Here is a 27238-nt window from a genome sequence, read left to right as displayed (position 1 = left end):
CCAAAATTATCTACGTCACTTATTGTTTAGTTACTTGTATTTTTTTCTCTTTTCAAAGTGTGTGGATATTATAACTCTGTACGTGTAGTAACCATGTACACATAGATAATAGATGATAGATGATAGATGATAGATGATAGATGATAGATGATAGATGATAGATGATAGATAATAGATAATGGATAATATCTGTATAAAATAATTATGCATCATAATTTTGGGCAGAAATATCAAGTTTTCAACACCAAACTTTTTTGACTTGTAAATTTTACCAGCTATTTGTGTGTTGGAGTTGAAGGGAGTTCCTGTGACAGATTGTGTTACTTTGGGATTAGAAAACCTGGCAAAAATCTGGTTAACAAATGAGTTCCACAGCAGAGTTCGCTATTCAGTGTCTTTTCATCTGCATCACTAATATTAACTTTACTATGAGAGGTTCCCAGTGCCAGTGAGCCCTCACCAGTTGGAGGTTTTAATGGGGAGCGAGAACAGTGTGGTGAGAAGGTCATAAAGGACATGAGTTTTGAGACAGCTGCTGTGGTGTGTGAAATTGAAGAGCTCTATCTATATGAGCAGGATTTGGTAATTCTGTTCTTTATGGAACAACTTATTAGATGTCTGTGATAATGAGGACCCTAAGTTGTTTAAGTGACAGAAGATCACTAAAAAAGAAGACTCCAAGCACCTCAACATGTGTGGGGACAGTGCAGACCACATTGTGCCTGCCAGGTGCCAAAAATACCCTGCAAGCAGCTTGAGCCTCCCCTCAGGAGTCTTACAGCAGGATGACTCTTTCTTTGGCAGGAGTTAATGTCCTGAATAATTTTAGACTCCCCAGTTGGATAATTGCCACACATTCAGGCTCTGGGAGCCACTGAGCTGCAGCCCTTTGTGGCAGCTGACTCAGGCTGTTTCCAGCTGTGCTCTCAGGGTGATGGTGGCTGTAAACAGCAAGGCTGTGGCCCTGGTAGATGACTTGGGAGACTTTATCAGTCTGGTGTACTGAAAATTAGGGGAATACTCACACCTTCTTCTGCCCTCTCATTTGTACCAAAGACACTCCTCTGCAGAGCCTTCTAGACCTCTCTCTTCTTTTAATGGACAAAGTGTTTGACAATCTGGTGCCTACAAATCCCTCACCCAGCTTGGATGTGCCTTTTCCATGGCAAGGACGTGCAGCTGTCCCAGCCTTTGCATTTCAGGCTCTCAGAGCTTTGTTCCTCTCTCACATTTAACAAATGCCTGTGGATGTCTCCTGCAAGCCCCAGTGACATGAAGCATGTTTTTCAGCTGATCTCTGCTTCTCTCATCTCTTCTTCCTCCTGCAGCATTTTGGTAGCTTTTGAGCACTGGGTAATTTCAGGGCTGTGAAATAAGTCTGTGCACAGCAACTAAGCTGCTAGACTGGATAGAGGCAACTCATGCTGAATGTGGAAAAAGGAAAGAATAACTAAGTGCAAAAACCATTTCAAGTGGGTCAAAAATGGCTTTATTATGAATTATAGACTACTTTTGCTGATAATGGGGCACTATCTACTGTGATTCATCGCAGTCAAGCAGCATTAATTTCAGAGGAAAATGGGACAGAAGGGAAACTACTCTATTGGTAATGGGGTGTTTTGTGTGGGCAGGCACTGTGGCTATACTAAATTATTGTACTCTGCTCATCCAGATGTGACCTTCTCGACCCTTTTGAGGTTGAAGTTACATGGTGTACAGTATAAATTGTGTTAAAGAGTGTCTGAGTAATTGAAACAAGTGTGTTAATCAGAGAATAGAACCATGAAACTTATTAAGTTTTTAAGAAATTACCTTTAAGAGAATAGAAAAAAACAAACTCCAGAACTAAGAAAAACCTATTTGATTAGGGACTGATAAATTTGGGTTCCAAACACATCAATAGATGAATTTTGCTTCTTTTTAACTACCTTCTCTCAATGTCACATTTGGCAGACCCCAGGGAGATACAGCTCACTGGAATAAATTCAGCCCTTGTGAACCTCTGCCACAATATCATAGTGTATTAGTGGACATCTATTTTAGCAGAGAACTCTTTATTATGACTCATGAACACTGAGAGGCATTACAGATTATAATTTCTTTTTGGGTATGTGTGCGTGTTCAAATTCAATCAGGTTGATATGCCACAATGCAGCATTTAATTGAAATTTAATTAATCAATAGCCACCTCATTTTAATATTGTCTTGGTAAAATCCTTGGCCTGTAGAACCCAAGAACAAGACTTGACATGGTGGTAAAATGAGACCATGACATCAGCTCTTTTACAAAATTAATGCAACAAAATAAATTGCTTCTACCTTCCCCTGTCATTCTTCTTGTTTTGAACTGTTGCCATTTGGACAAAACATCCTCCATACTCTGTTCTCTTTTATGGAGCAAAAGTATTGCAGAGATTTGTAATGGGGGGTTGAGACCCCTCCCTAACTATTTCTGTAAGAAATGGTGAGAGCTGTTAGAGTTTTGCAATGCCCAGACCTAGAGTATTGTGGTTTTACTTGGAAATTTCATTTTTTTTCAAGGGAAAAGATGCTATTTTCTTGATGTGGCTGGGAATTTCAAAGATGTGGCCAAGTCTCAAAGCTCTTTTTTCTCAAATGTGCATTTTTATTTTCATTTAACTGGTTAGTTATTATGATGGATGATGAGGGAAGACTTGGGCTCATGGAGGGCAATTCTAAGCTTGATGGAGCTGGAGTTTACCATTTCTTGGTAAATAAATAGACAGAACCTTGTGTAATGACCTGAACAAGTATATTAAAAGAACTGGATGGGAACAAGGGATCTTGGGAAAACTGAATTCAGCTTCACTTATCTATAGGACTTCATTTCAATCATGGAGGGGTCTTGACTGAACAATTTAGACATCCCATGGCCTTTTATCTATGGGGTCTGTAGGGTCTATTATATTATCTTATAATTTCCATTCTGCCTCGGGTCAAGTGCAGATTTCTATAGTGCTTGGATAACTAATAGTGGGAAAGATTTTTCTCCAGATTAACCAGAGCTGGTCCCACGCTAGAGATTGTTGTTTTATATATGTGAAACCCAACCTGTAGAACTTTTTCACTTTCACTTTTCAGTGTGCTTTAGTTATTTATGATTTCGTGCCTGAAATTTTGCTATGCCTTTGTAAATAACCGAAGATATATCTGAAAGCTTACTTTTCCCATTGAGTAAAAGCAGTCATAATTAAAAGGTTTATTTAGCTTTTTTTACATCTGGATTCTGGATTCTTTTTATCAGCCTTTTGTACAATTTTCATTTCATTCTGTCAGTGCTTGCTGTATAGTCTACAGATCCAAAGGGTTATAGCTGGGTATTCTGTAAACAATACATTTCTTTTAATGGGAACATATTATTTTTTAAATATGCTTTTGGAGATAAAAGGAAAATTGTCTGAATGTAAATTTGGCTCTGCTCAATAGTAATTTAAAAAGAATGACTGGAAAGTGACATGTGTACCCTTTTTAACTTGTATAACATTGAGAGCCTTAGAAATTTTACCATCATTCACTTTAACACATCAAAGTATTGCTGGTTGAACTCAAATCTCTCTGAAATGCTAATCCACACCCTTCACTGTAGTGAAATGAACATACAGATGGTTCTTCTAATTACTTGGGGAAAGAAAAGGGGATGATTTCCTTTAATGATTTCCCCTTCTTTCCTGACTGAAAGCAGTTCCAGCTCTTCCCTCCAGCTAATTTGACGATTAAAAGATGCCTTTGTCTTGCTTTCAGCTATTGAGGTTTCATTTAATTTGTTAAAACTTTCTGTCATGAAGCGAGGTGTGAACCCAGGGCTGTGTAGGTTTGGTTCAGAGGTCATGTAGAGGGGAATTACAGCCTTGAATATTTAAAGCCAGGGTGCAGGGGGGTTATTATTGCACCTATGGCAAAGATGGAGTTTTCAGTTTAAAAAAGGATTTTGAGTCTGTGTAGATGCAGGAAATTATTGGCTGAGGACTACACCCCAGGTATTCATACTCCAGACTCATGGCAGCTCCATTTTCCCAAGGATACAAATGAAGAGATTTGAAGCACATTCCTCTGAGCTGCTGACTCCACTGGAGCTTTGTGGGGTAACGTGCTTCAGGGGAAGTGGAGAAAAAATGCTTTAAGAATAATTTCAAAGCTCCTAATTTTAACTATCAATTAGAACAAAGGTTGAGATTTTACAAACTGTACCCCGAAAAATGAGATCTTCACTCTAGGAACAGCTGGTGTGAGCACTGATCTATTGGTCCACTAGCTCTCTTGATTTCTTCTGGCTTGAGATCTGGCTTTCACTCCGTTTCAAAAGCTGTGACTTATGGCCTTGCAAAAAACCTCTGTGTCAATGGCAGTGTCATCCCACAACTCCTCCTGTTTCACTTCCTTCAACATGGAATCAGACTGCTGCTGATCCTTCAGGATTCCACAGAATTAAAAAAGTTACCATTTGATGGCATGTTTTCCTGAATATTTTAGAAGCTCTTGTGTATTGTTCAATTAAAATACCCAATGGGAACAACAAAGAAAGAAAGAAAAGCTTAAATAAATACAGGTACTTCAGTCCTTCTGAGCTTTTAAGTATACATCTTATATAATCATCCCCCATCAACAATGCTTTCTTTACTTTTTTTGAGGTACACCACTTCTCTCCAAGCTTTCAAAAGATTTGGAATAATATTTCAGTGCTCTAAAAGTATAATTGAGAGGCAAGAATTCAGTGGGGCTTTTTTCCTTCTTCATTTTCTATTAGACCGAATACTGTATAATAGTTTTGCTGAGTAAAACTCTAGCCAGGTTTAAAAGCTCTTTTTCCTACTAGAACAAAAATAGGAACAATTATTGATATAGAAAAGAGTTTTGGCCTTTTTGAAAGTGCAATAATGCGGGCATCTTCAGAAGAGGCTTTGGAGTAGTTTGTTGCCTAGAGCTGTGTATTTTGATTTTGTCTGCTCAAACTTGGCTTTAGAATGTTGGAAAAGAAACAGGAGAAAGGGAGAATGCTTAATTAGAAATTTTTATCTTCTTGTTCCTCTTGAGTGATGACACCTCACATAGTAGTAGGGAAAGGTGGTTTGCCTACATAAGGCATCAGCAGATCTGGATTCCTTTGTCAGTTCTACCAGGAATTTCTATCCTGCTCCAGGGTAAAAATTACCCAGCCTCAGATTCATCCTCCCTGGAGAGGAGTTGACAGTGATCTTTGCTTGGTGTCAGAAAGACCTGTTCATTATCGTGTTTAAAATGCTGTGAGCTTCTGGGCTTGTTCCATTTGCAGTGATTAAGTTGTCTTCTGTTTGGGCACGTCTTGCCTCGTCCTATTGCAAGTCCCTCTGCACACCTGGAGAACTACTTGAGCAACAGTGTTAAAATAATAAATGAGTCCTAAATAACAAGTAGCAGATAATTTTTATGGGGCTTTTTTAGATTACTCTAATTAGGATATGGCTCTCATGAGTCACTACTACTGGGAATGAAATATCTGGAACAACACTTATGTTTCTTAATAGGAAAGATTTATTTTGCTGCCATGATGAAACAAAATATATGTAAAGTTATGTAAGAATTGTAAACACTTGGGGCATGCTGGACCTCACAGATTTCAGTCAAGCTCTCATCCATTTGTTATTTTGACATTACAGTTCTTAACTGCAAGTTTTTGGCAAAATAATTTTCCAGGTTAAGTCTCCCACTGCTTTTTTTGATGAGTATGATTTCACTATAATTCATCATCGTCAGAGAGTGGTCACATCCAGCCCTGAAGTGAGTGACCATGGATAACAAACACTTAGAAATCTTTCAAAGTAAAACAAATTTGTTCTTTGGAATAAAAATACCCATGGAAAGATAGATACATAATGGGATAGGTATTTATAGTAGCAACTGCATGTTGAAGTCTTCTAATTGATGGGAGTTCAACCAGTGCATTCAGTTGAAACAAGAGTGTTCATAAAATTAGAGCTAAACCATGACTCTTAGTGCTGCTCATGCACTTGACAGAGCCCACGGGTAAGAACTATACTCCCATCACAAATGCTGTCACAAAATAAAAAAAACCCCCACAATTCTTTAAGAAAAACATTAGGGGAAAGCTACTATGAGATTAAACTCTCAATCTAAGAGCAATCAGGTAATGGGAGAGCATCCATGAGAATAATAGCACTTACAAACATGAGCTGAGGAACTCTGCAGATAAGGCTGGATTCCTTCTTGGTAAGACTCAGTAAGACTCATTAAAGAGTGGAAGAGTATCCAAAGGAGAGGTTGAAAAAGGTGAGACAGAAGGAGTCACAGTAAAGGAAATCTGATGGTCTTTGGGGTTTCAAACTTCTTGTGTTCAATAAAAAGTTGAGGAAGCTGGCAGAGCTGGAGAGAAACATTCAAAACCAAATATGTTAAAGAAAAGGGCACGGAAGAAACTGGATATTGTTGAAATCTGCAGCAAAATTCACATTGATTTTCACAGGAAGAGAATCTTTAGTCAGTAATATTGCAATTTTTAACCAGCTACACATATCAGAATAGCAAGAAAGAATAAACAGCAAAAGTGGTGTGTGGGGGCAAGTCATAGAAGTAGGAGTCATCATGAAGTGATCTTTCATCTTCTGTGTTCCTCTAATGCCTTCCACATTCATCCTTCTTGCCTTCTTTTACTCATCTGACAGTAGATGCCTTTAATGGCTGCTGTGAGGAGAGAAAAATAAAACCCCAAATTCTACAGTGGAAGAGAAATGCAGACAAAGAAAGAGAATAAACCCAGGTGCTGAAGTGTAGGTAGGAAGGATCAATACACATACACACAGAGTGAGGGAGTAGTCCTGAGAGCAAATATAGATCTCTGCATTTCAAGGGGAGATGATCATAAAACAGCCTGGCTGTGAAGATGCTATAAAAAGGTTTATTTTATTGTTTAAAACATCCCTTCCTTATTAATGTAACCATACTGAAAACATGCATAAACCTTCATTAGAAGTTCTGTTAAATTTTATTCTGATAATGTACGTTATAAAAGTCCAATCTCTGTTATCCTCTTTCTCTTTTTTTTCTATAAACAGGAATTTGCATGAGAGAGCAGAACAACTCAATTCTAAATAGTGTTCTTATCTCTACATAATATTATTATGCAAACTATAATCAAACTAGATGACAGTTCTCTAGACAAACCTTCAGTATTAAGAGCTTTTAAAGCTCCCAGGCAGATTGTTGTTAGTGGGATAGTTAATTAAATGGAAGTTGGATTTTATTACTTTTTATAAACAAAATAGGGCAGCTGGAATGATGTTGGTCCTCTGGGTTTTTTTCATTTCTGTTTGACAAATATTAATTGAACTCATTGTTCCATGAAATCAGCAAGTTTGCTCATGGCAACATGATTGCTAAAGAACATCAGGTAGCTGTTGATCTCTTCAGTCCTTTACCCATCACCAGGGTAAATGAAAATTTTGGGATGGTGCAGTGTGCTGGGTTTTGCTGGGATAGAGCTGATTTTCCTCACAGTACCAGATAGGGGCTGTTGGATTTGAGCTGGAAGCAGTGCTGATAAAATGAGCCTTTCAGGGGTGCTCTGGGCTGTCCTGCTGTGTCACATGAAGAGGGACATGAGCTCACCCAGTGTGGGGGTACCAGTCACTGGGTTTTCTGAGTCTGGACTGAAGGCACTTGAGACAGTAGCTCATGTTTGGACTCAAGTGTTTATTATTTCTTACCAGAAAAACAGTCTCACAACTGTGAGTTTGGCAGCTTTTCGTTCGAAGGCACACAATGGCCAACAATCTCTTGTTCCGATGTCTTTTGAGACTAAACTATCCAACTAAGGACTGACACCTAGATTATTTGTCTTTTTAACTCAATAACTGATCCAAAAGAGCCCACAATGGGGACTTTTCTGCCCAATTACAGACTGCCACCCAAACCCAAGAAGAAGGAAGAAGAAGCATGAAGAAGAAACTCAGGATGACACCCTGTACCCTCCATCTTGCTGCTATCCACAACATACTAAAAATCCCCAAACCTCAATTTCTCACCAAGTGATACATCTACACTACTCTCTATAATCTATTTCACATTTTTGTGGATTCCAGTCTATCTTGAAGTCCAGGAAACTTTCTCCATGAATGAGGGTCAAAGTCAGTGCTCCCCTGGGGGTCAGGGCACCCCAGGGCAGACAGAGAAACATTCCCGGTTCCCTGGGTTTCCACAACCCTGGGGTGAAACTGCGGCTCTGCGGGCGCTGTCCGTGGTCCTGGAGGTGTCGCTGTCCGTGGTGCTGGATGGTGCCGCTGTCCGTGGTCCTGGCGTTCCGCTGTCCGAGGTGCTGCCCCGCTGTCCCTGGTGCTGCAGGCTGTGGGAGACCTCCTGGTGATGTTCAAGTCCCTCTCCACTGACACCCAGGGTGCTGCAGAGGGGTAGGTGTTTCTCCATGGTGCTGCAAAGCAGTGCCGTGGGCAGGGCAGCGTTTTGTACCCTAAAGCCTCAACTCTTGGGGTTTTTTGGCAACCTTTGGCTGCCCCAGGCTGAACAGCCTGCAGGACTGGGGTGCGCAGGGACTCTGACTCCTGGCTCCTCAGGGCTTCAGGGAACAGCTGAGACACGAAATTTCTCCAGGGTTCAGTATCCAATCTGCAGATGTTTGTGGCAGCCAATTCCCACGGTCTGCTCTGGCTTGGGGCACATGTTTGTGTTGCTCTGTGCATCCTATCAGGACCTGGGAGCAGAGCAGAAATGCCAGTTTTTCTGGAGAGGTAGGAATTGGATCTAAAGGGTATGCAAATCTGCCTGCATACTTTTCCATTTTTATCCTTCCTTGTAACAGCCTTTAGATCAGAGACATTCAGATACCTTTTCCCAGGTGAGTTCTGACTGAGCTATAAAAACAAAAGCACATTTTACCAGGATGTGTCAGCAGTATTGCCTAAAATTACATTAAAGATGAAGAAGAAAACTTCTAGCTCTGATATTCCTAAAGATTTTGCCCCAGGAATTTGCCTGTTTGTTTGTTTGCTTGTTTCCTAGTCCTGTCCATGGGAATGCTGAAGACAGCAGCTGTCTCTTCCTGTAACATGATATGGGTCCATTTCCATCGTGGGTTTACAGAAGAATCTGTAGTAAAAATCTGAAATTCTATTGCTGTCTGTCCAGTCAACTCAGAGATGGTCAAGCTTGTTAGCCAGACCCTATTTTTCAGCAAAATTCTACTTTAGCATGCTCAAGCAATATATTAAACACAAATACCTCTTTAGTCATCTTAACGTTCAACCTATGTCTCCTGTGCTTACTTTGAAATTTAAAAAAAAAACACCCCCTCCTCCCCCAACAACTGCACAAACACACAGAGAAACAAAAAATCAGCTTTTCTTGGTCATTAATTCCTGCATGGGTTTGGCTGAGAAAGAAAATATTAAGGGTTTTGGGACATGGGGAATCAGGTCTGCTTGTATCAAGTCTCTTGGCAGTAATTTTGTAGGAAGGCAGATCAGATAAAGAGGAATCAGTGATTGCACTAACTGAAGTGCCTTGTGGCTGAAATGATTTTACAGAGTGACTGTGCTGACCCTGCCTTTCTCTCTGATTTGTAAATCAGCTGCTCTGAGCAGGTGCTGAGACCAGCAACAGGAAAAGTCTGTCTGGCAAATATTCAAGTGCTGTTCTAGTAGATCTTCACAGGCACTAGTGCAACAACCTCCCCTTTGAAAAATGACAAAGAATGCTACAAACATAATAAGACAGAGTGTGAGCTGTGCCCATGCATGGGGGTGTGCAGGAATATAAACATTAATTCTATCTTTTGAATTCTATCTTCCTATTAACAATGGGAACACTGCTGAAAAAGGCAATAGTGGAGATATTTTCAAGTAGGAGTGAGTACAGTCTGAAGCCTGTGTTGATGAAGAATGGAAAGGAACCTTCTGAAACCAAGCAAGAAATGAGTCCACATGGATGTTTTCATCTCATATAATACACTGATTGTTCAAAAGGCAAGCAATTACAAGGGGCAATTTGTTGCCCTCCAACCTAGAAGTGTTCTACTTTCCATCCTAAATTTGCCCAAAGTGAATTTGTGCTTTCATTATTCCTTTCTCTAAATATGTGTTTTCCTGCCCTGGAGTTTACTATCCTCCCCAGTGCTTTTAAAGAATACAGTGCAATTCTGCCCTGGTGAACAGACACTTATAGCAACAAAATTGTCCAGAGGTTGTAGAAAGTAGAGGTGAATTCAGCCTGAGAACTCTCACAGAGCAGCAGATTTTCTTTTGTTTGCATTTCAAATGCACTGCCTGCTCCTTTCTATAGAACCACAACACAATTTGCTATGTCCTAAGCCACAGTCAAAATTATTATTATGGAGACCTTGATTTTGTCTTTTATGACAGGTTTTTCTTCTATTCTCCCTTAAGCTTTGAAAGTTTCACTGCTTAATTGTGCAGTCATCTGCTATGTCGTCTCTGATTCCAAACTTGGTGTTTTTATCAAATTTACTTGGTGCAGTCCTGCCTTTCATGTTAACATGGTAAATTTAAAAGATCTACCAAGGCTGGTCAATCCTAAAAAAGGTTGTTGAGTGCAACAAATAGCTCTTCTGGTCCAATTTCTTTGTAGGTGTTGCTGTTCTTTGCCTGCCTCACAGTTCTTAGGATATTTCCTCTGATATAGATGATGGTTTCTCATAAGTTACACAAGCCCAAACTGAAAACTGCTACTTGTTCTATGCTGAGAAAATAATTTTAATAACATAGATTGAAAGTTAATTTCACAAAATCTTCCTTTGATGTCCTATTCTCTCTACTCTCTCTCTCTTGTATGCTTTTTTCTGTCCTTAAATCTGGTCTAAAATCTCTTATAAATCTGCTATCAGACTACTGGACTTCCACTTTATGTACTCTTTTTCATGTGCAGTGAATTATTTTAATCTAAATCCTGTGCTTATCAAAGTTTGATGCATTGAATTTGAGAAAACCAGCAGCAACAACTAGAAAACTCCTAGCCAACAAAAAAATCCCCAAAACAACAAACAAAATAACTGTAAACACGGTTCTTAGAATTTAGGGACTCTGATTTCTCATAGGGAGAGACAGGATGTATTTACGTGCTTAAATGGGTGAAGGACAAACTTCCCTGACTTGAAATTGTTGTGTGAAATAAAATCTTGCTCCCTGGCTGGCCAAAAGAAGAATTTGGTAAAGGAACCCCAATCCTGACATCATTAAAATTATGCAAATCATTGTTTTCTATAGGCTCTGCAAGTATTGCCTGGGCTGTTCTGCACAGAACATTCCTGGAAGAATGTGAAAGAATTTTTATGGTTCTGTGATGCAAAAAAAGGTGTGGTTTATGGGGAAAAAAAGGCAAATCAACAGGAACATGGAAAACTAACAGCTGAAACTGTGAGACTTGAATGACAGAAGAAAATGTCTTGGTTTGTAGAGCTTAAAGCAACTTCCAATGTTTGTACTCTGTTTCTGTGGGGAGCTGGACAGGTTACCATAAGAGATTATGAAAGTTCAGCTGTGAAACACTTCTGTGAAGTGTTGGTCTGGCTCTAAATATAACATAACATCAAGGACAACCAGGGCTTAACCAGATACTCATCATCATTCCTGTGCGTGACACCCTTACACACTTGGAATATCAAAATAGTTCTAATATGACAGTAATGCAGTTTCTGTGACCTTTTCTCTTTTAATGAGGAAATTCTGCATGTGAAAAGGACTTAGAGTCTGTTCAGGAAGGACTCTGTCAGATAGCCTTGGAAATTCTAAACAAAATTAATATTTGTCGTTTAAGAAGGAGAAAAGATTTCCTTGGGATAAATTGCTGGAATACTTTTTCTATTCAAGCCCTTATTAAATATTATCTTTCCAGACCTTGACTGTGGCATACAGCAGAACTGAAGACATTTTCTGCCTGAAGCCAAAACAAACAGAAAATCACTAAGAGAAATAGGTGGGAGACTTCAAACAAAAGGTTTATCAGTTACTGGTTTCAGAGGTGAAAAAAATAAATTTAAAGACAAGGGAAAATGCAGGAACATTGCCTGGTACAGCTTGAAATAAAAGAATATATAAGGTTAGTTTTGTGACCTGAGCATTAAGGTGACCTTGAAGGCTTCTTGAGATGATACTACATTGGATTTTTCTCACATAGCAAAGAATAAACCTTTTTATCATAGGAACACAATATTTACAGGATCTACTCTGCAGCTCTTGGGAATGAAAAAAAAAAATCACTTAGTTAAAAATGAAATTTTCAATTGTTTCATTTGCAATTATATTATTGTGAGGCTTCTTTCCTTGCACAAGCCTTGTAATTCCAGTAGGATGTGGGCAGTATGAAGGGATGTGGGCAGTATGAAAGCCTTTTACAAATGCCTCCCTTCATTTTTCTGTATTTTCTATGTCTTCTACAAGGGGCCATGTACAAAGCCTACTGCAATCCTACTTTAAACTAGGCCATGCTTTTCTCCCTCATTAAATGGGTCTAGTGAATTGATGGGTTTTAGGAATTCTGAACATGCTGCTTATCACCAAGCAGTGTGGTTGCACTGGGTGGTGACAGCAGCAGGAATTTTCTATTTCCTCTCTGATTGTACTCTGAAGTGGGGTAAAACATCCCATTTTTAGTCTGGGTCATGGCTAGGTGACTATAGGCGTGCAGTGAAGGATGACACTCCTGAGCAATGGGGTTACATGCTCATTCTCCCCTCAGGCTGGAATTACAGCCATGTTCCAGTCCATGGCATAATCTAACCCTGGATGCAGCAGCACAGAGCCAGCACTTGCCAGGCTTGAATTTCCCATCTTTCAAAAGCAGAATGTCTGATCAGAACAAGGGCTACACAAGACTAACTTCTGTTTTAGGATTAGAGAAAGGAGTAGGACAAAAATCAAATCTATTTAAACTTCTGATTTATGTCAAATGACACCAAATCAAAAGGATATGGTTCTGCCCATAGCTTCCTAGAAAATAATGGGTTAATATTTCCTTAGTCTGACTAGAACATAAACTCTCATTTAAAATTGAGTCTAAATCCCCTGAGTGCCTCGCGGTACCTAACAATATTGTCTGCTGTGAAGCATTCAGAAGTTAGGCTGCTCCATGGATTTTTTTTTTAGTTTCTCTAGCTGGTACAAATAGATACAGTGGATTTTCACTGTTTTTCACCAGATGAGATCTTAGTCCTGGGTTGAAATGGAGAAGAGTTAAGGGAGAATTAGAACAATAGATAAAAGCTGGATGGCGATGTCTAATTAAATGTTCTGTAAGCACTTATCCTGAGTTTTCTGCTTTCTAATATCTGAACCAAGCAAAACAAATATAGATTGTTTTACAGACCAGTTAGCACTTGTTGTCTGGTATAGAAAAGGTTAACAAATCGAACACAGGAATGAAGAAACACCCCAAATATTTTTGGGTAGCTGAAATAATAGTAGAAGTTTGCTGTCATTCTCTGCAGGTGAACCCTTGCATCTAACCTATTTGGATGCTAATATTTCCTTTGAGATGCTCACACATGTTTGTTTACTTTTTAAGATGTGTAAATCCTACTGAAAATAGCCATAGTGGGTGAGTAAACATTGTAGCACCAATGGAAAATAAGTAAAATAGGATCCTTTGTGCTACAAGCTAAATGCACATTTCTAATCCTAACTTCATTCACAGGTACATAGCTGAGACCCTCTAGTGGCATAAACATTTATTTGCCTTCAGTATGTGATTAAAATCCTATTTTACCGTCACATTATAGCAACAAAATTACAGGTAGTATTTTTGGACACTCTGGGGGCTCTGGAAAAGCTAATCTAGGATTAGATACTGTGCAGGTTCATGTTAATGAAAGTAAATTGATTTTTAGATGTGAGGGGCAATTATAGATGCACTGGAAGGAGAGGGGTATTTTCGAAAGGATATTCTAGAACTAATTACTATCAGTAAAAAACACACAAAGACCAACGTAATACCCAGGGCAGCCAATGGGGATAAAAGCTTATACATAAATCTGTCATGACCTAGTAGTGAAGACTGTTTAAAAACAGTGATCTCCACTTAGCTTGTAAATGCACATCGCCCTCTTTCTCACTCATATATTCTCTCTCTCTCTCTGGCACACACACACATACACGCTCCTGGATTTGCAGAAGACAGACATCTAGGGCACTTCTTGGCATCCACAGGAAAATCACATGGGATTAAAAACCCCCAGCAGTAAGTACTCACTGTATTAAATGTTTATTAAGTGGCATGCTGTCAAAAGCTAGATTTAATAGTAAATACAGGAGGGCTATAATGGAAATTGGTTGTATTTGATTTTTCTTAGGATTTGCTGAAAGCTGCCTCTCGAGGGTTACAAGTTCACCTTTTGCATTTCCAGCTGCTTGTTTGCTATCCATGTGGCAACCTCTGGACAGGCAGTGATCCATCCCTTATCCCCCCTGATTGAGTGCAGGAGCAGCGCAGTGCTAACTACTTCACTCAGCTGACGGCAGACAACAAAAGGAGGAAAATGATGAATTCGGACAATTTAACCTCCCAAAGCTTTCTCTCTGCGATTCACAGCAACACCAGCAATTTATTCTCAGGGCTCCAGTTCGTTCAGTCCTTCAAGCCACTCATCATCCCCTGCTACTCGCTGGTGGTTTTTATTGGTGTCATCGGGAATTACCTTCTCATCTATGTCATCTGCAAGACAAAAAAAATGCACAACGTCACCAACTTTCTGGTAGGCAATCTGGCTTTCTCAGACATGCTCATGTGTGCCACCTGTGTGCCCCTGACCCTGGCCTACGCCTTTGAGCCCCGGGGCTGGGTTTATGGGCGCTTCATGTGCTACTTTGTTTTCCTGATGCAGCCTGTCACGGTGTTTGTGTCTGTGTTCACCCTGACTGTGATAGCTGTGGACAGGTACTGTGCCACGGTGTACCCCTTCCGCAGGAGGCTCACCATCCCCATCTGTGCTTACATCCTGGCTGCTATTTGGCTGCTGAGCTGCACTTTGGCTGCCCCAGCCTTGGTGCACACCTACCACGCTGAGTTCCCGGAGCTGGACTTCTCCATCTGTGAGGAGTTTTGGTTCCACATGAAGAGAGATCGCTTGGCTTACGCCTACAGCACCCTCATCATCACCTATGTATTGCCTCTGGCTGTCATCTCCCTGTCCTACCTGAGGATCTCAGTCAAGCTGAAGAACCGTGTAGTCCCAGGCAACGTCACCCAGGGCCAAGCTGAGTGGGACAGAGCCAGGAGGAGGAAGACTTTTCGCTTGCTGGTCTTAGTGGTGGCAGCCTTTGGAGTCTGTTGGCTGCCCCTGCACATCTTCAACATGATAAAGGACATTGACATCAGCTTGATTGACAAGCAGTACTTCAACTTCATCCAGCTGCTGTGCCACTGGTTTGCAATGATGTCTGCTTGTACCAATGCCTTCCTCTATGCCTGGCTCCATGACAGCTTCAGGGGAGAGCTGAAAAAAATGTTTGCCTGGAGGAAGAAGAAAATTGGACCCGCTACAAACTGCATTATGGCCAGTGTGGTGCTGTAAATGAGAGCTGGTGGGAGTGCACCTCCTTTGTGCATGAGTGTTGTAAGTCTTTTCCGCTTTTAATTAGTCCTCATTCCTGACATTTGCCCTTAGGGCTCAATTATAACAACACAAGTCCCATGTGCACCTCCACTTCTAATGGAGTATGGCAGGCAGATGTCATGCCTCAATAATAGCTTTATTGCTTTAATTGGAGTTAGAAGCCAAGGAGATGTAAGCACAATAAGATACAGGGATCCTTTCTAGCTGTGTTGAATATTACTGTCAGTACAGACACGAGTTTTGGGGACAAGGAGAAGCAAGGATGAAGAGAAAACCTGAATATCTCAAAGAGGGAGTGTTTGGATTGGGTAAAATTTAAATCTGTGTGTCTACCCAGAGTCCATTCCTCAGCACAGGCTCTAGGGTAGAGGACTCACAGCATGCCTGTAGTCCTTTTTGGGTTAGGGCCATTTCCTCATGCAGCCCCAATTCACTGACCCTACTGTGTCAGCTGTGTTGTCCTCACAGCCTTGACAGCACCGAGATGAATTCATCATTCCTTGAGGAGATGATTTTGACATATGGCAATGCTGTCATCAGCTCTGACCTCCAGAGAGAGCCAGAGGCTTTGGCACTGCCCTTCTGGAGGTGCCCCAGGACACAGAAGGGGCTGTGGATACTGAGCCAAGCATGAGCACTCCATGGCCAGTCAAACAAAGAGCTGCCAAACACAGAGGACGGGCAGGCACTCTCCTTTGGAGAGTCTTTTGGGAAGAAAAAATTTCCTTTGACATTCACCTTTCAAAGGGAATTAGGAAGCTATAATCAGCCTAGTGGTTTCTAGTGTGTTCCTCCCTGAAAATATCTGGTATAACAGTTAAGTGCAGAGGACAAAGTTCTGAGAGGTTTCTTCCAGCCTGCTCAGCTGCAGTCGGGGATAGCACAAGAAACTTCCTGGCACTGAACTGCCATCAGCCAAAAAAGCAGCACAGTCCAGGGGCAGCTCTGGCCATGGTCAGCAAGGACATCTCTCTGACCATACCTGCACAGAGACTTCTCTGCTGGGGGCAATGAAAATGGACAGGAGGGGAGGGGGTGAGAGAGGATGGCTGCTTTAGTTTGTAAATATAATCCTACTGTGAATCTGTGAAAATCATTTTGCTCATCGTGTTTCAGTAAAATTAATCTGATAAAAAAAATCCCGGATCTGTATGCACATCCTGTGAAAAGTGTTGGGAAAATATTTGAAATCCCATTTCACAAACTTGCTACAATTTCAAGTTGTTTTACTGCTGGTAATGAGGACATTAAAAGCTGATTACAGAGGCACTGAATGAAGGTCCATTTAAATTGGGTATTACTTGCATTCACTCTCTGATTATGTGTGCCTGCCTTTCTTACCTCTATTTAAAGATTTGAGTGACCTTCTAAAGAATATTTTGCTTTTGCTGAATTTCAGGAAATTGTTTTTCCTTGAAGCTCAAAATAGTAAGTTACTGGAATAACTGGTCACTTTGAAAAGGCAAAAAGACCACTTCTAAACAAACCAACCTAATTTTAAAAGCTTTTCAATCTCATTTTCAGGACTCTTTTAAAGAGTACAGAGAGCAGGACACCAAGGGAGCACTGAAACAACAATGCAGAAAGCAGCTTCAAATAACAAAAAATCCTGATTTTTAGACATTTTTCTTCTGTGAAATTAAGTAAATTCAAACTGCTAATTTTTCAGGATATAGTGGTCAATTAAGATTGATGTGGCTCATGATGTCTACAACCTCCTGCACTAAATACAGACAGTGCTGTCACCCAGAGAGATTCAAAGCCCAGTGGAATCCTCCCAGACTTCTAAACCACAGCAGTCCTGGGATCTTTTCCTCCTTACACATCATATTTCCCCCTCATTTGCCATCACTGCAGTTTGACTTGTTCATGTTCTCTTGAACGATAATGACTGGAGATGGCGACTGCCAAGAGCTGCATGAGGCAAACAAGGATTTCTCTCTCTATTTGCTTTTCCTTGAGACAGAAATGAAGAGCTGCTCAGGGCACAGATTGTTCCCACAGTGACAAATGCAATCTCTCTTCAGGCTGCCTCTGGAGCTGCTCTCAGAGCAGTGCCAGGGTCTGGCAGCTCCTGGAGATGCCCAGCACAGCTGGCACCCTCATCTAAGAGCTGGTTTAACCTGTACATGCCCTGATTCTGTCAGGATGGGAATTTGCAGCACAAAGCTCAGAGCCTGCTCTCATTTCAGGCCCTCCTCACAAGCAGGTTTTCAGCTGCACCCTGAAATTATCTGCATTCCCCAGCTGTGGGCTCCTGAAGATCCTTCTCTGTCCTCCACAGCCCCCTTGGTCCACCTCAGTGGTCCTGTAATGCCATTTTTACAGGTTTTCCCTCCACAAAGGAGGTACAGTCCTGAGCTTGAGGTCTGGGGTTTCCACAGGGCAGAAAACAAAGAACAGCCACATTCACTGAACTCCCATTAACTGTTAACTGAGCCCCAAGAATCTCTGCCCAATTTAATTATTGTTTTGTCTGATATCCAGAGTAATAAACAGTAATAAGATTTAGAGGCACGTTGATGCACTTCTGTAATCCAGTTATTCAAATAAATATATTGAAAGCTGTCATGTGAAACGTGTTTGCTAATCTCCACCCCTCTCCAGGGAACTGCTGCAGCTCTTGGAGGGACCAGGGCTCATCACTGAGGCGTTTTTGGTGGTGTATTTTTTAATTGCAGCTTAAGAAATCACAGCACACTTCTATTTTGTAGAGTAGCTCGGTTCAAAACTTGATAAACCTATTAACTACACGAGTGCTTGATCAAAGATAAACTACTCCCTGTGGTTTAGAGTGGGGCTGGCATTAAAAGGCAATGCACTCATTAAACACATAGAAAAGTAAGCCAGTGTTTGATCAGGAATTAGATTAGAAAGTGACCAAAGCTCCCTACAGCTGAGATCAGGCAGCCAAAGGAAAACAATAAAACCTCACTTAGGGTCAGGTAAAGTTGGTCTTTCCCCAACCTCAGGGATATCCACTCAGAACAGTCACCAAAAACCAACTCGTCTGTGCAATGCATTGCTTTAAATAAATGTTCCTTGTTCTTGACAGCAGAAAACTCTGAGTTATATTTGCACCATATTTGGGGAATGTCAGTTTATCTGGGGGGCAAAAGCAGCTCCTGCCATAAGGAGGAGCAGGGTGAGCCTTTCACAGCTGACAGATAGACTGGGGAAAGCTGGGGGTTTTCATACCTGCTGGACAACAGGTGCTCTGAACAGCTTTAATTCAGCAAATTCTCCTTGTTGAGGTGTCAAGGTTGAGTTGTAGTTAGTTGTTTAAGGCGATAGAAACTGAAAATACAGGTACATCTGTATCTGGAGATAAAAAAGTCTGAAAAAGAGAACCCTACAATGCATCAATCAATCTCTCCACCAGATGAGAAGAAGGTAAAGACAAAAACAATACTCTGTTGGTAAAGCCACTGCCATCTTGGCCATTTCTACATGAAGATATGTAGTGCAAACTTTTACCTTCAGCCCTTGCCTCTCATTGCTTTTCTTTTCTCAGGAAAAATTAATCACATTCCTCTTCTTTACCCTGGAGAAAAGGTTGCTCAATGATCAAAGCAAACATTTATGCCTCATGGAAGGCATACAGAGAGGGAGAGCTTTCGAAAGGGAAAAGGGTTTCTTAAAATGAAGAATATCCTCTTCTCTCTTCTTTCTGTAAGGCATACAGGCTCTGAACTGAACCATTTGCTGTGTGGACTTTCAGCTGACCTGGCCTGACACTTGCAGCTCTGGCTCTTGTGTTTACCTCAAGCAAATACTCTCCCCATGCTCAGTGACCTCATTTTGGGTCACAACCATCACTAACTCTGATCCTTTGCACCTGATTTCCCTCCACAGCAACAAGATGCTTCACTCAAAGTCCCAGAGAGGAGCTGCAGAGGCATCTGAGGTATCCATCCTACAGTAATGGGGATTTTCCTTTGGAAATCATTTCCACAATCCCTGTCTCAAGAGCAGGTTTCAAGTCCATTCTTACTGTGTAGTGACATAAGCAGATGGGACAGGCTTCCCCAGGCTGATCTCAATACAATTTTGTATTATTTATTTCTCTGCTCCCTCCTCTCTTAACTCTCCCATAGACTTTTGAAGCCATTGATCAGCTACTCAGTGGAAGCTGGACCTTCAAGGTTGTTGCCACCTAAATCAGGAATATTGGCATTTTCTTATTGTTTTATTATTTTCTTGCTCTCTGGGGAAGAAAAAGACATCTAAGTGCCCTCTCTTTTAGGAACCCACACAGGATTACACAGGGATTGGATATTAGGAAAAAAATCTTCTCCAAATGGCTGGTCAGGCATTGGAACAGGGTGGCCAGGGCAATGGGGGACTCACCATCCTTGGAGGGATTTAAAACGTGTGTAGATGAGGCGCCTGGAGACATGGTTTAGTGGTGGGCATGGCTATGCTGGGTTAAGAAACGGACTTGATGATCTTAGAGGTGTTTTCCCACCTAAATGACTCAGGACTAACTACTTGATAGTCAGGCTTCCTCCCTACAGGGCAAAAAGTGAGAGGTAAAGGGCATGAAGCCCAAATGTATCTCATTGGGAGTTATGTCCCTTTAGGATCTATAAATTTACTCTCTTCACCAAGAAGCAGATGGGATTGACTTTCCCTTTCTACAGCTTGCTTTGCCAAATTAAGTCAATGAAGTTAGTAATTTATACAAATAATAAAGCACACACTCAAGAGCTCCTCGATTCATGTCTCCAGTCCATTGGAAATCAATTTGAGATCACTGCTACCTATTTGAAATTGACTGAGCTCTCCATTTTTTGCATCTTGCTCATGTTAATTATCCCATTGTAATTTCCCTGTGGTTCTTTGTTTTTGTTGGGTTTTGTTTGTTTACTTGTTTGTTTTTGTTGCCATTTTGGTTTTGTTTTGTTTTTTTAAATTTCTGCAGGGAACATCCAGAAGGAGATGATGCCAAAAACCTCTACACCTACACTTCCTACAATTCCTACATTTCCACGAGGCACTGGAGCCAAGCAGCAGCAGGAGGACTGCAAAGAGAAGCTTGCAGCTTTGAGTGTGGACATGATCTCTGCCTCTCCTGCTGAGCACAGCTCTGGGTCTCCAGAAAACGTGCTGGAAAGGCAGCTGGTGGCTCCCAGCAGCAGGAGTGGTTTTAATGCTGTTCTTTGTGAGGAGCTGGGGCTGGGCATCTCTCAGTGCAGCTCAGCTTCTCCCCAGCAGCATCAGCACAAGGTGACTGCTCAGCCCAGGGCAGCTCTGCTCTGGGGAGGATGATCAGCTCGAGGTGTTGTCTCTCTTCCTAGAGCTTCCCAGCCACTGGAGATGTGCTTGTTTACTCCATCACACCCACAAGACAGGTGAAAATGTGAGAGCAAACGACATGGGAGCTGTGGTGCACTGTCCCAGGCTGCCACCAGCCACAGATGAGTTTATGACCTGCTGTGCTCGGGAGTGGGAAGGAGAAGGAGCAGATTGCGCTGTGAACCAACCCCATTGTGGGCTCCTGGAGGCAGGGCAGGAAAGAAAGCAAAAAACCACATTTCTGATCTTCAAGCTAACAATAACCCGCTAAAGGGTGAAAATGCAACCACTCAGAGCCTGCTCCTGTACCAATGCAGGAGCCACTCAATCCTTCTGAGAGCAGAGTCCCTCACCTGTGGTGTGTCAGCTCAGTGTATTTGCTTTGTGGTATCCTTCTTCCCTCCCCTCACCCCCTCAGTGCACAGGTGCAAGCCAGACAAAAGCAGGAACATCCCACTTCTGTACAGTCCAGAGGCACAGGAGTTGAGGGCAAATGCACTTGTGACAGGGTTTTTTTTAATAAAAAAAGAGAAAGTTTAGGGATGGAGTTCCAAGGCAAATATTCAACCAACCCACTCCTCAGCTACTGGATGAAACTCTGGAGGAAGTAAGATGACAAAAAATATCATGTGCAAGAGGTAGCTATGAGCTAAATAACCAATATATAATACATATAAAGAATTTCAAATAATTACATTACAAAATTATCACTCAGCTTTGGAATTATTTCCCCTCAATTACTGGATCATTTTAAAATGCAACATCTGTTAATATGCATAGATTTAAAAAAAATAAAGATAAATTTGAAACCATCTGAAGCACTTAGCATATGGCAGACCTGTTTAATCTTAACAAGTCAATAATATTATCATTGTGAATCACACCTTCATTAAAACATGTACTAATGTCTGTTGCATAAAATAATGTCTATTTGTAAAAGCCTTTTGTGCCACCCATGCAATTGTCACTTGTCACAGCTAATTCTAGATTGCTTTGATACTGCCTCCTCTTGGAAAACTGTCACAGGCTGAGGACAGAGGAAATGCAAATCATCACCTGTCAAAGTTCTGACAACAACACAGACAAAGTGAAGATTTTGAAGACCTGTGTTTTGCTCTAGTGACAAAAATATGGGTTTCTTTGCTTTTAAGGCATTGTGGAAAACACTGTTCCAAACAACTCTGATCCCTCCATAAAACCTTGTGTACAGTGTCTGACAAAATTTGCATTATTTCACAGTCCTTAACATTCTTTGCTTATTGCTAAATGAAGAAACTATTCACATGAACAGCTTAATTTACAGTGTTGAAAATAGGGATAATTAGGCAAGCACTTTCTCTTCCAGCTCTCACATGAGGGATTTAAAAACAGGGATGGAAGGTGGGCTTGGAGGAGGCTGGATTGACACAAGAATGGTGTTAAAATTTTTAACAGTTGCAAATGAAAACTAAATGAAGAGTGTCAGTACAGCTTTCTAAATCTGAAGCTATTTACATTCAAATATTGAGACTCAGTGAGGTGGATAAAAAGTAATGTGGAGCTACAGTGAGTTTCACAATTCACCTATTTAAAAATAGTTGCAGAAATGGCAAACCCTACAGATTACTCTAAACTACAGAGGGGAAATAGAATACAAGGGAAGTTCCAACCTGTTTCCCTTTAGAAAATATTCCCAAGTTCCCTTTTGGGAATTAGAAAAACTTTGTTTTGTTCCCCCTCTAGATCAGAAGGCCTCAGGATGCAGCAGTTCCTCCCTCCACACATTTTGTACAGTTTCTAGGGGAAGGGAGAATCCCAGATCTGAGATATCTCCTGCTAACAGCTCAGGGAGATTGGAGTCCATGTGGCACAAACCAAGAGGCTAAGCACAAATACATATAATTATCATCCTAATATACAGCTAAAACTAAACTCTGAATTGGAACTAGTAGGTTTATCAAGCACCACCTCATCACAAGAAATTAATATAATTTTCCCTTCAGCATTCAGCATTAAAACATTTGATAAAGTGTCTGATCTTCATTCACTGAAGTATTCTTGTAAATTATTCCTTGTTTCCCTGGAACCTGCTAGTCAGCTGTTTTCTCACTAATTCTCTCCTCATTAGAGAAACAAAACCTGTTTTCCCTACCTCCAGCATCCCTTACATCCCATTTCCCAGCAGAACTGAGCCTCTGATGAACACGGTGTCCTTCCATCACCATCAGTTGCCCCCAGCCCAGCAGGCAGAGCCTTTAAACACCCACAGGACCCCCCCTGCCAAAAGCTGACAGTGCTGCTGCAGGCTGGGGTGGGTAGGAGTGCTTTAGAGAGGGTTCAGCTCATTAAACAATGTTTCCCAAGGCTGTGTCATCAGGAGATGCAATTACATGTAGCCAGGCAAAGCCCACATATGCAAGACAGTGATTACAGTAAGGATCTGATACTAATAAAGCAGCCTATTACAACAGAGTAAAATGTCTTTCCTAATATATTTGGAAAATTAATACGGAAAAAAAAATTAATGAAAATAGATAAAAAATATTTGTGGGTGCATGAAGAATTTGATATTATGTTTATTCTAGACCTATTTCTCTCAGAGTCCTAAAATGCTGTCCACAGTTGTTATGTTCTTTCTAAAAAAGTTTCAGATTTCATTCCCATGGATTTATTATCCCCTTTTTTGGTTCCAAGTGGGTCTCTTGCTCCTGTTAATATTACCTCACCTATTTTCTCTTGCCCTGGCCATCTGAAACAGGCAGGTGAGGACCACACAAGCTTCAGACCATGCCATGTTTCCCCTGTTTGCAAACCTGGGATCTGCCTGAGCAAGGAGAACAATCTATACTAATTACTTTTCTCCCTTGTGAATGAGAAGGTAGCAAAGCTCATTCTGTGACTTTAGATGGTGTTTATTGTTTTCCCTCTGTCCAGGCCCAAGGCCCATTCATAAGGAGAATTGGGTTTGTTCTGAGAGGATTTACAGTAGAAAAATTCTTTTGACTTATTGCCTTGTTTTCTTTCATTGCTCACAAAGATTTTATGCTTTCCAAGATTTCTTTGGCAGTTGAAGGTAAGATGACTGATAGACAAATCCTTGATTGGTCTTTTCCTTCCATTCTTAGAAACTGAATATATTTGCTCCTTTCTAGTCTTCAGATGCTTATTTACACCCCATGACTTCCCTAAAATAACCCCAAGTCGTTCTGACATTAATCCTGTCATATTTTTCTGCACTATTTTGGGATGAGATGCATCAGGCTCAGAGAGTGTAAAACTTTCCAGTTCTCCAATACCTCCTTGTGCATTTCCAGGGAGGCAGTTATCCCAGCATGAGGGAAGTTAAAAAGGTGACTAGAGGCTCATCAACAAATATTAACTTAAATCATGATGTTGGCACTATTCTGTTTACTTTGCTTCACTCTGAGAATCCTGTATGTTCTTTAGTCAGTTGTAGTGGATTTGATATGCAGATGCTTTAGTCATTTGAGTAATTAAAATGATTAAAACTGCTTTGAAATCCAATTCTTTGCAATTACACACAGCTTTTCTCCTCCTGGCTTTCAAGTGAACAAATTTCCTTACACATTTCCAGGCTATTAACTATGGAGCCACAGATTCTGGCACTTGGGGTATCCCAGATGGGGATACCTCTTAAAACCCCCCAAACTGCAGCTGTTTGCTGCGCCGTGATGTACAGCAGTCCCTGATCCTGCCCTTGGTGAACTGTGAGCTCCCCATGCTTGTGGAGTGATGGATGTTCTTCCACTGCCACCTCCTGGACATGACCAGGGCACTTGAGAGATGTAGTAATAAAAACATTAAATGAACTTGAAAATATGCTAAATCAAGGACAAAATATCTAATTTTGGCCATAAAGTTGGACATTTTAAATCTTTCACTCGACCCTTTGAGTCTGACCCCAAAGCAGAGCAGTGGGGGTGAGATGACTGAACTCTTCTGAAGATATGCGTATAAATTATAGATTTTAAACAATATTTAAATATTCAGCTTGACACTTAAAAAAGAATACTCACAACCCACCAGGAGTGGGTGGGGGCTGCACAAACATGAACCACTCCCTTCACCACACAGAGCCAGTGAGGTCTCTGAAGACATCCCCCTCTGACTTGGCCACCTGGCCCTAATGATGACTTACTTTTAATTAAAACTGCCTTCAAAAGAAGATGCTTGATTAATGGCCTGGGAGACCTTGAAAATAGAGTCATTCCTGCAAGAGGAAGGTAATTAACTTTTTTAATCAGTAGGGGCTGACCTCAAGGTCTAGTGAAGGGAGTCATCAGCAAACTCACTCCCACAGACACATAGCAGAGAGCTCTTCTACATTACTGGAGACCCCAGGGAAAGGCCTGGGAACTGGACTAGGTACACCCAACCTGCAGAGCTGCCTCATCATCTCATCCCATCATCTCATCATCTCCTCATCCCCCTGCCTGGCTGGGAGCAGTCTGGGCACTCCCCTGGGGCAGACACTCCTTGTGCTTTCTCCTCCCTCACCTCTGACATGAGCAAAGCTCTGGCTCTTCTCATCTCACTCTGTCTCAAAAAAGATAAAAACACCCAGCTTCCAACCAGAGACAGCACCAGTCTCTGCAGATAACTCCTCAGCAGCCCAGACTCCCCTCACTGTCTCACAGGGATGACCCTGGCAAACAAACAACCATCAGGACTGAAGGCTTTCCCCTGGCAGATGCCAACAGTCCTGCAGCACAAACATCAACTTCTGCTTTCCTGTTCCTCACCTGGCACAGATGGGGATGCCTGGCAGGGACAGTTAATCAGGTCTTGTCTGAGATTACAGTGAACTCCTGCCTTTCACAGCCTGCATCCTCAACCTGCTCTCTAATTCCCTACAGGAGAGGGATTTATGCTTTCAGTTTTATCTCCAGTTAATTAATGGTCCATTACTGTCAAAAGGACAGCCAGAAGTAAAATCCTACAGGATTTATGTTAAGTAAAACCCAAAATCTGCAGAAGAGGATGTACCAGAGAGAGGGCGCAGGGAACACACAGAGGTGTTAGCTGTGACACTTGTGATGCACTGTGGCTTGGTGCCAGCTCCACAGCCAGGCAGCACAGAGCAGCTCTGGGTCTGCAGCCATCAGGACAGCTCAGAGTCCCTCTCCAGCATGGTCCACACCTGCAGAAGGAGGCCACTTTAGGCCAGGAAGGACAATTCAGGACAGCTCCTAATTCTAAACCCCTCACTGCCTCACCACCAAGCCCTGCTGGCCCTGGAAAGCCTGGGACAGGGAATGTGAACATTAATGCTGCTGTGTGACTTTCCAGCCATGCTGCAATTCCCTCCCTGCTCCACTGAAGTCTGCCTCACCCTCTGGATGCAATCACACATCTTCAAGGAGCCCATTGCACACACCATGCAAATCCCTGCCAGCACTGAGAAATTTTACTGCCATTGCTTTAAACTGTTTCATCTGCTGAGCTTCTCAGAGATCATAAATTTTTATATTTTCCCCCACTCCCTCTTCCTGCACACCTAGGAGCACTCATCCCCAAGGAAATCTGTGCTTGTCCAGCAGAACTATGTCGCTGACATAGACACAAAATAGAGCTGTGCAAATCAGGACAGCACAAACCCATAAACCTCACTTTTATCCTACACATTCACCCTACCAGGAAGACAATGTGAAGCCCCCAAAACTGAAGGATCACTAAAATAAAAATAAACAACAAACAAACAAAAAACCCCAATCAAAACTCCCCCTACCAATGGGCTGCATGCATGAACAAAGCACGACTTGTGTATTCCACAATGTGTTTTGTGCTTGTGCAGGACCAGCCTGCTCCACCCCTTGAGCCTCACCATGGGAAAGCAGGAGCACCACAGTGGCTCCCACCAGTGGTACTCTGGTGTTTCACAGCAGCACATCCAGTCTGCCCACTGCTCTCCAAAGTTGTTTTCTACCTGTTCTCTTGACTCTTTTCATCTGCTTTAGTGCAAATTCCCTTGTACATCTCCAAGCAAAACCAATTAATGTAATATTTACAGCAAAGGAGGAGGAAGGTAACTGTACCAACTCATTGCTTTTCATGAGCAGGACACACAGAGACTTCAAGGCAGTCTTTTTTGTCCCTTCACACTTGATGGAGTCATATTTACTACATTTCATTTGGATTTTTTCTTTTTTTTTGTGATTTATTTCTAATGGATTTTCAGAAATATAACCCTGGTCTGCCAGGGTTATATACACAGACAGGAATTGCATTAACATAGGCTGTGATTTGTGTTCTAGCATTTATTTACTATTTCTGTAGTAAATAATAGGTTACATTGTTTGTGGTGGTTGATGTTTTTGCTAAGCCTGTGTTCTATGTAACTAGATAAGAGCAATG

The 27238-nt window shown here is 41.5% G+C and overlaps 1 protein-coding gene across 4 annotated transcripts in view; it reads left to right on the top strand.

Moving 5' to 3' along the window:
- The window catches only part of PRLHR (prolactin releasing hormone receptor), a 30704-nt gene extending 6370 nt beyond the window's left edge, over nt 1-24334 (top strand). Inside the window, exons 1-4 of one of the 4 annotated variants that reach the window (XR_012581152.1) lie at nt 14019-14211; nt 14324-15586; nt 19442-19493; nt 20511-24334. Coding sequence is in view for 3 of the 4 variants with exons in the window: in XM_014269077.3 (XP_014124552.1) it covers nt 14510-15544 (1035 nt within the window). In the remaining variant the exon portion in view is untranslated. Of the gene's footprint in view, nt 1-14018; nt 14212-14323; nt 15587-19441; nt 19494-20510 lie in introns of those variants that run through there. The other 3 variants (XM_005489842.4, XM_014269076.3, XM_014269077.3) reach the window with 3 other exon arrangements.
- The last annotated feature ends 2904 nt before the right edge of the window (nt 24335-27238 follow it).

The sequence above is a fragment of the Zonotrichia albicollis genome, chromosome 7 (assembly GCF_047830755.1).
Source record: "Zonotrichia albicollis isolate bZonAlb1 chromosome 7, bZonAlb1.hap1, whole genome shotgun sequence".
In the NCBI taxonomy this organism is placed as follows: Eukaryota; Metazoa; Chordata; class Aves; order Passeriformes; family Passerellidae; genus Zonotrichia; species Zonotrichia albicollis.
Note: the sequence above shows the minus strand (reverse complement) of the source record. Positions and strands in the feature narration are given on the sequence as shown.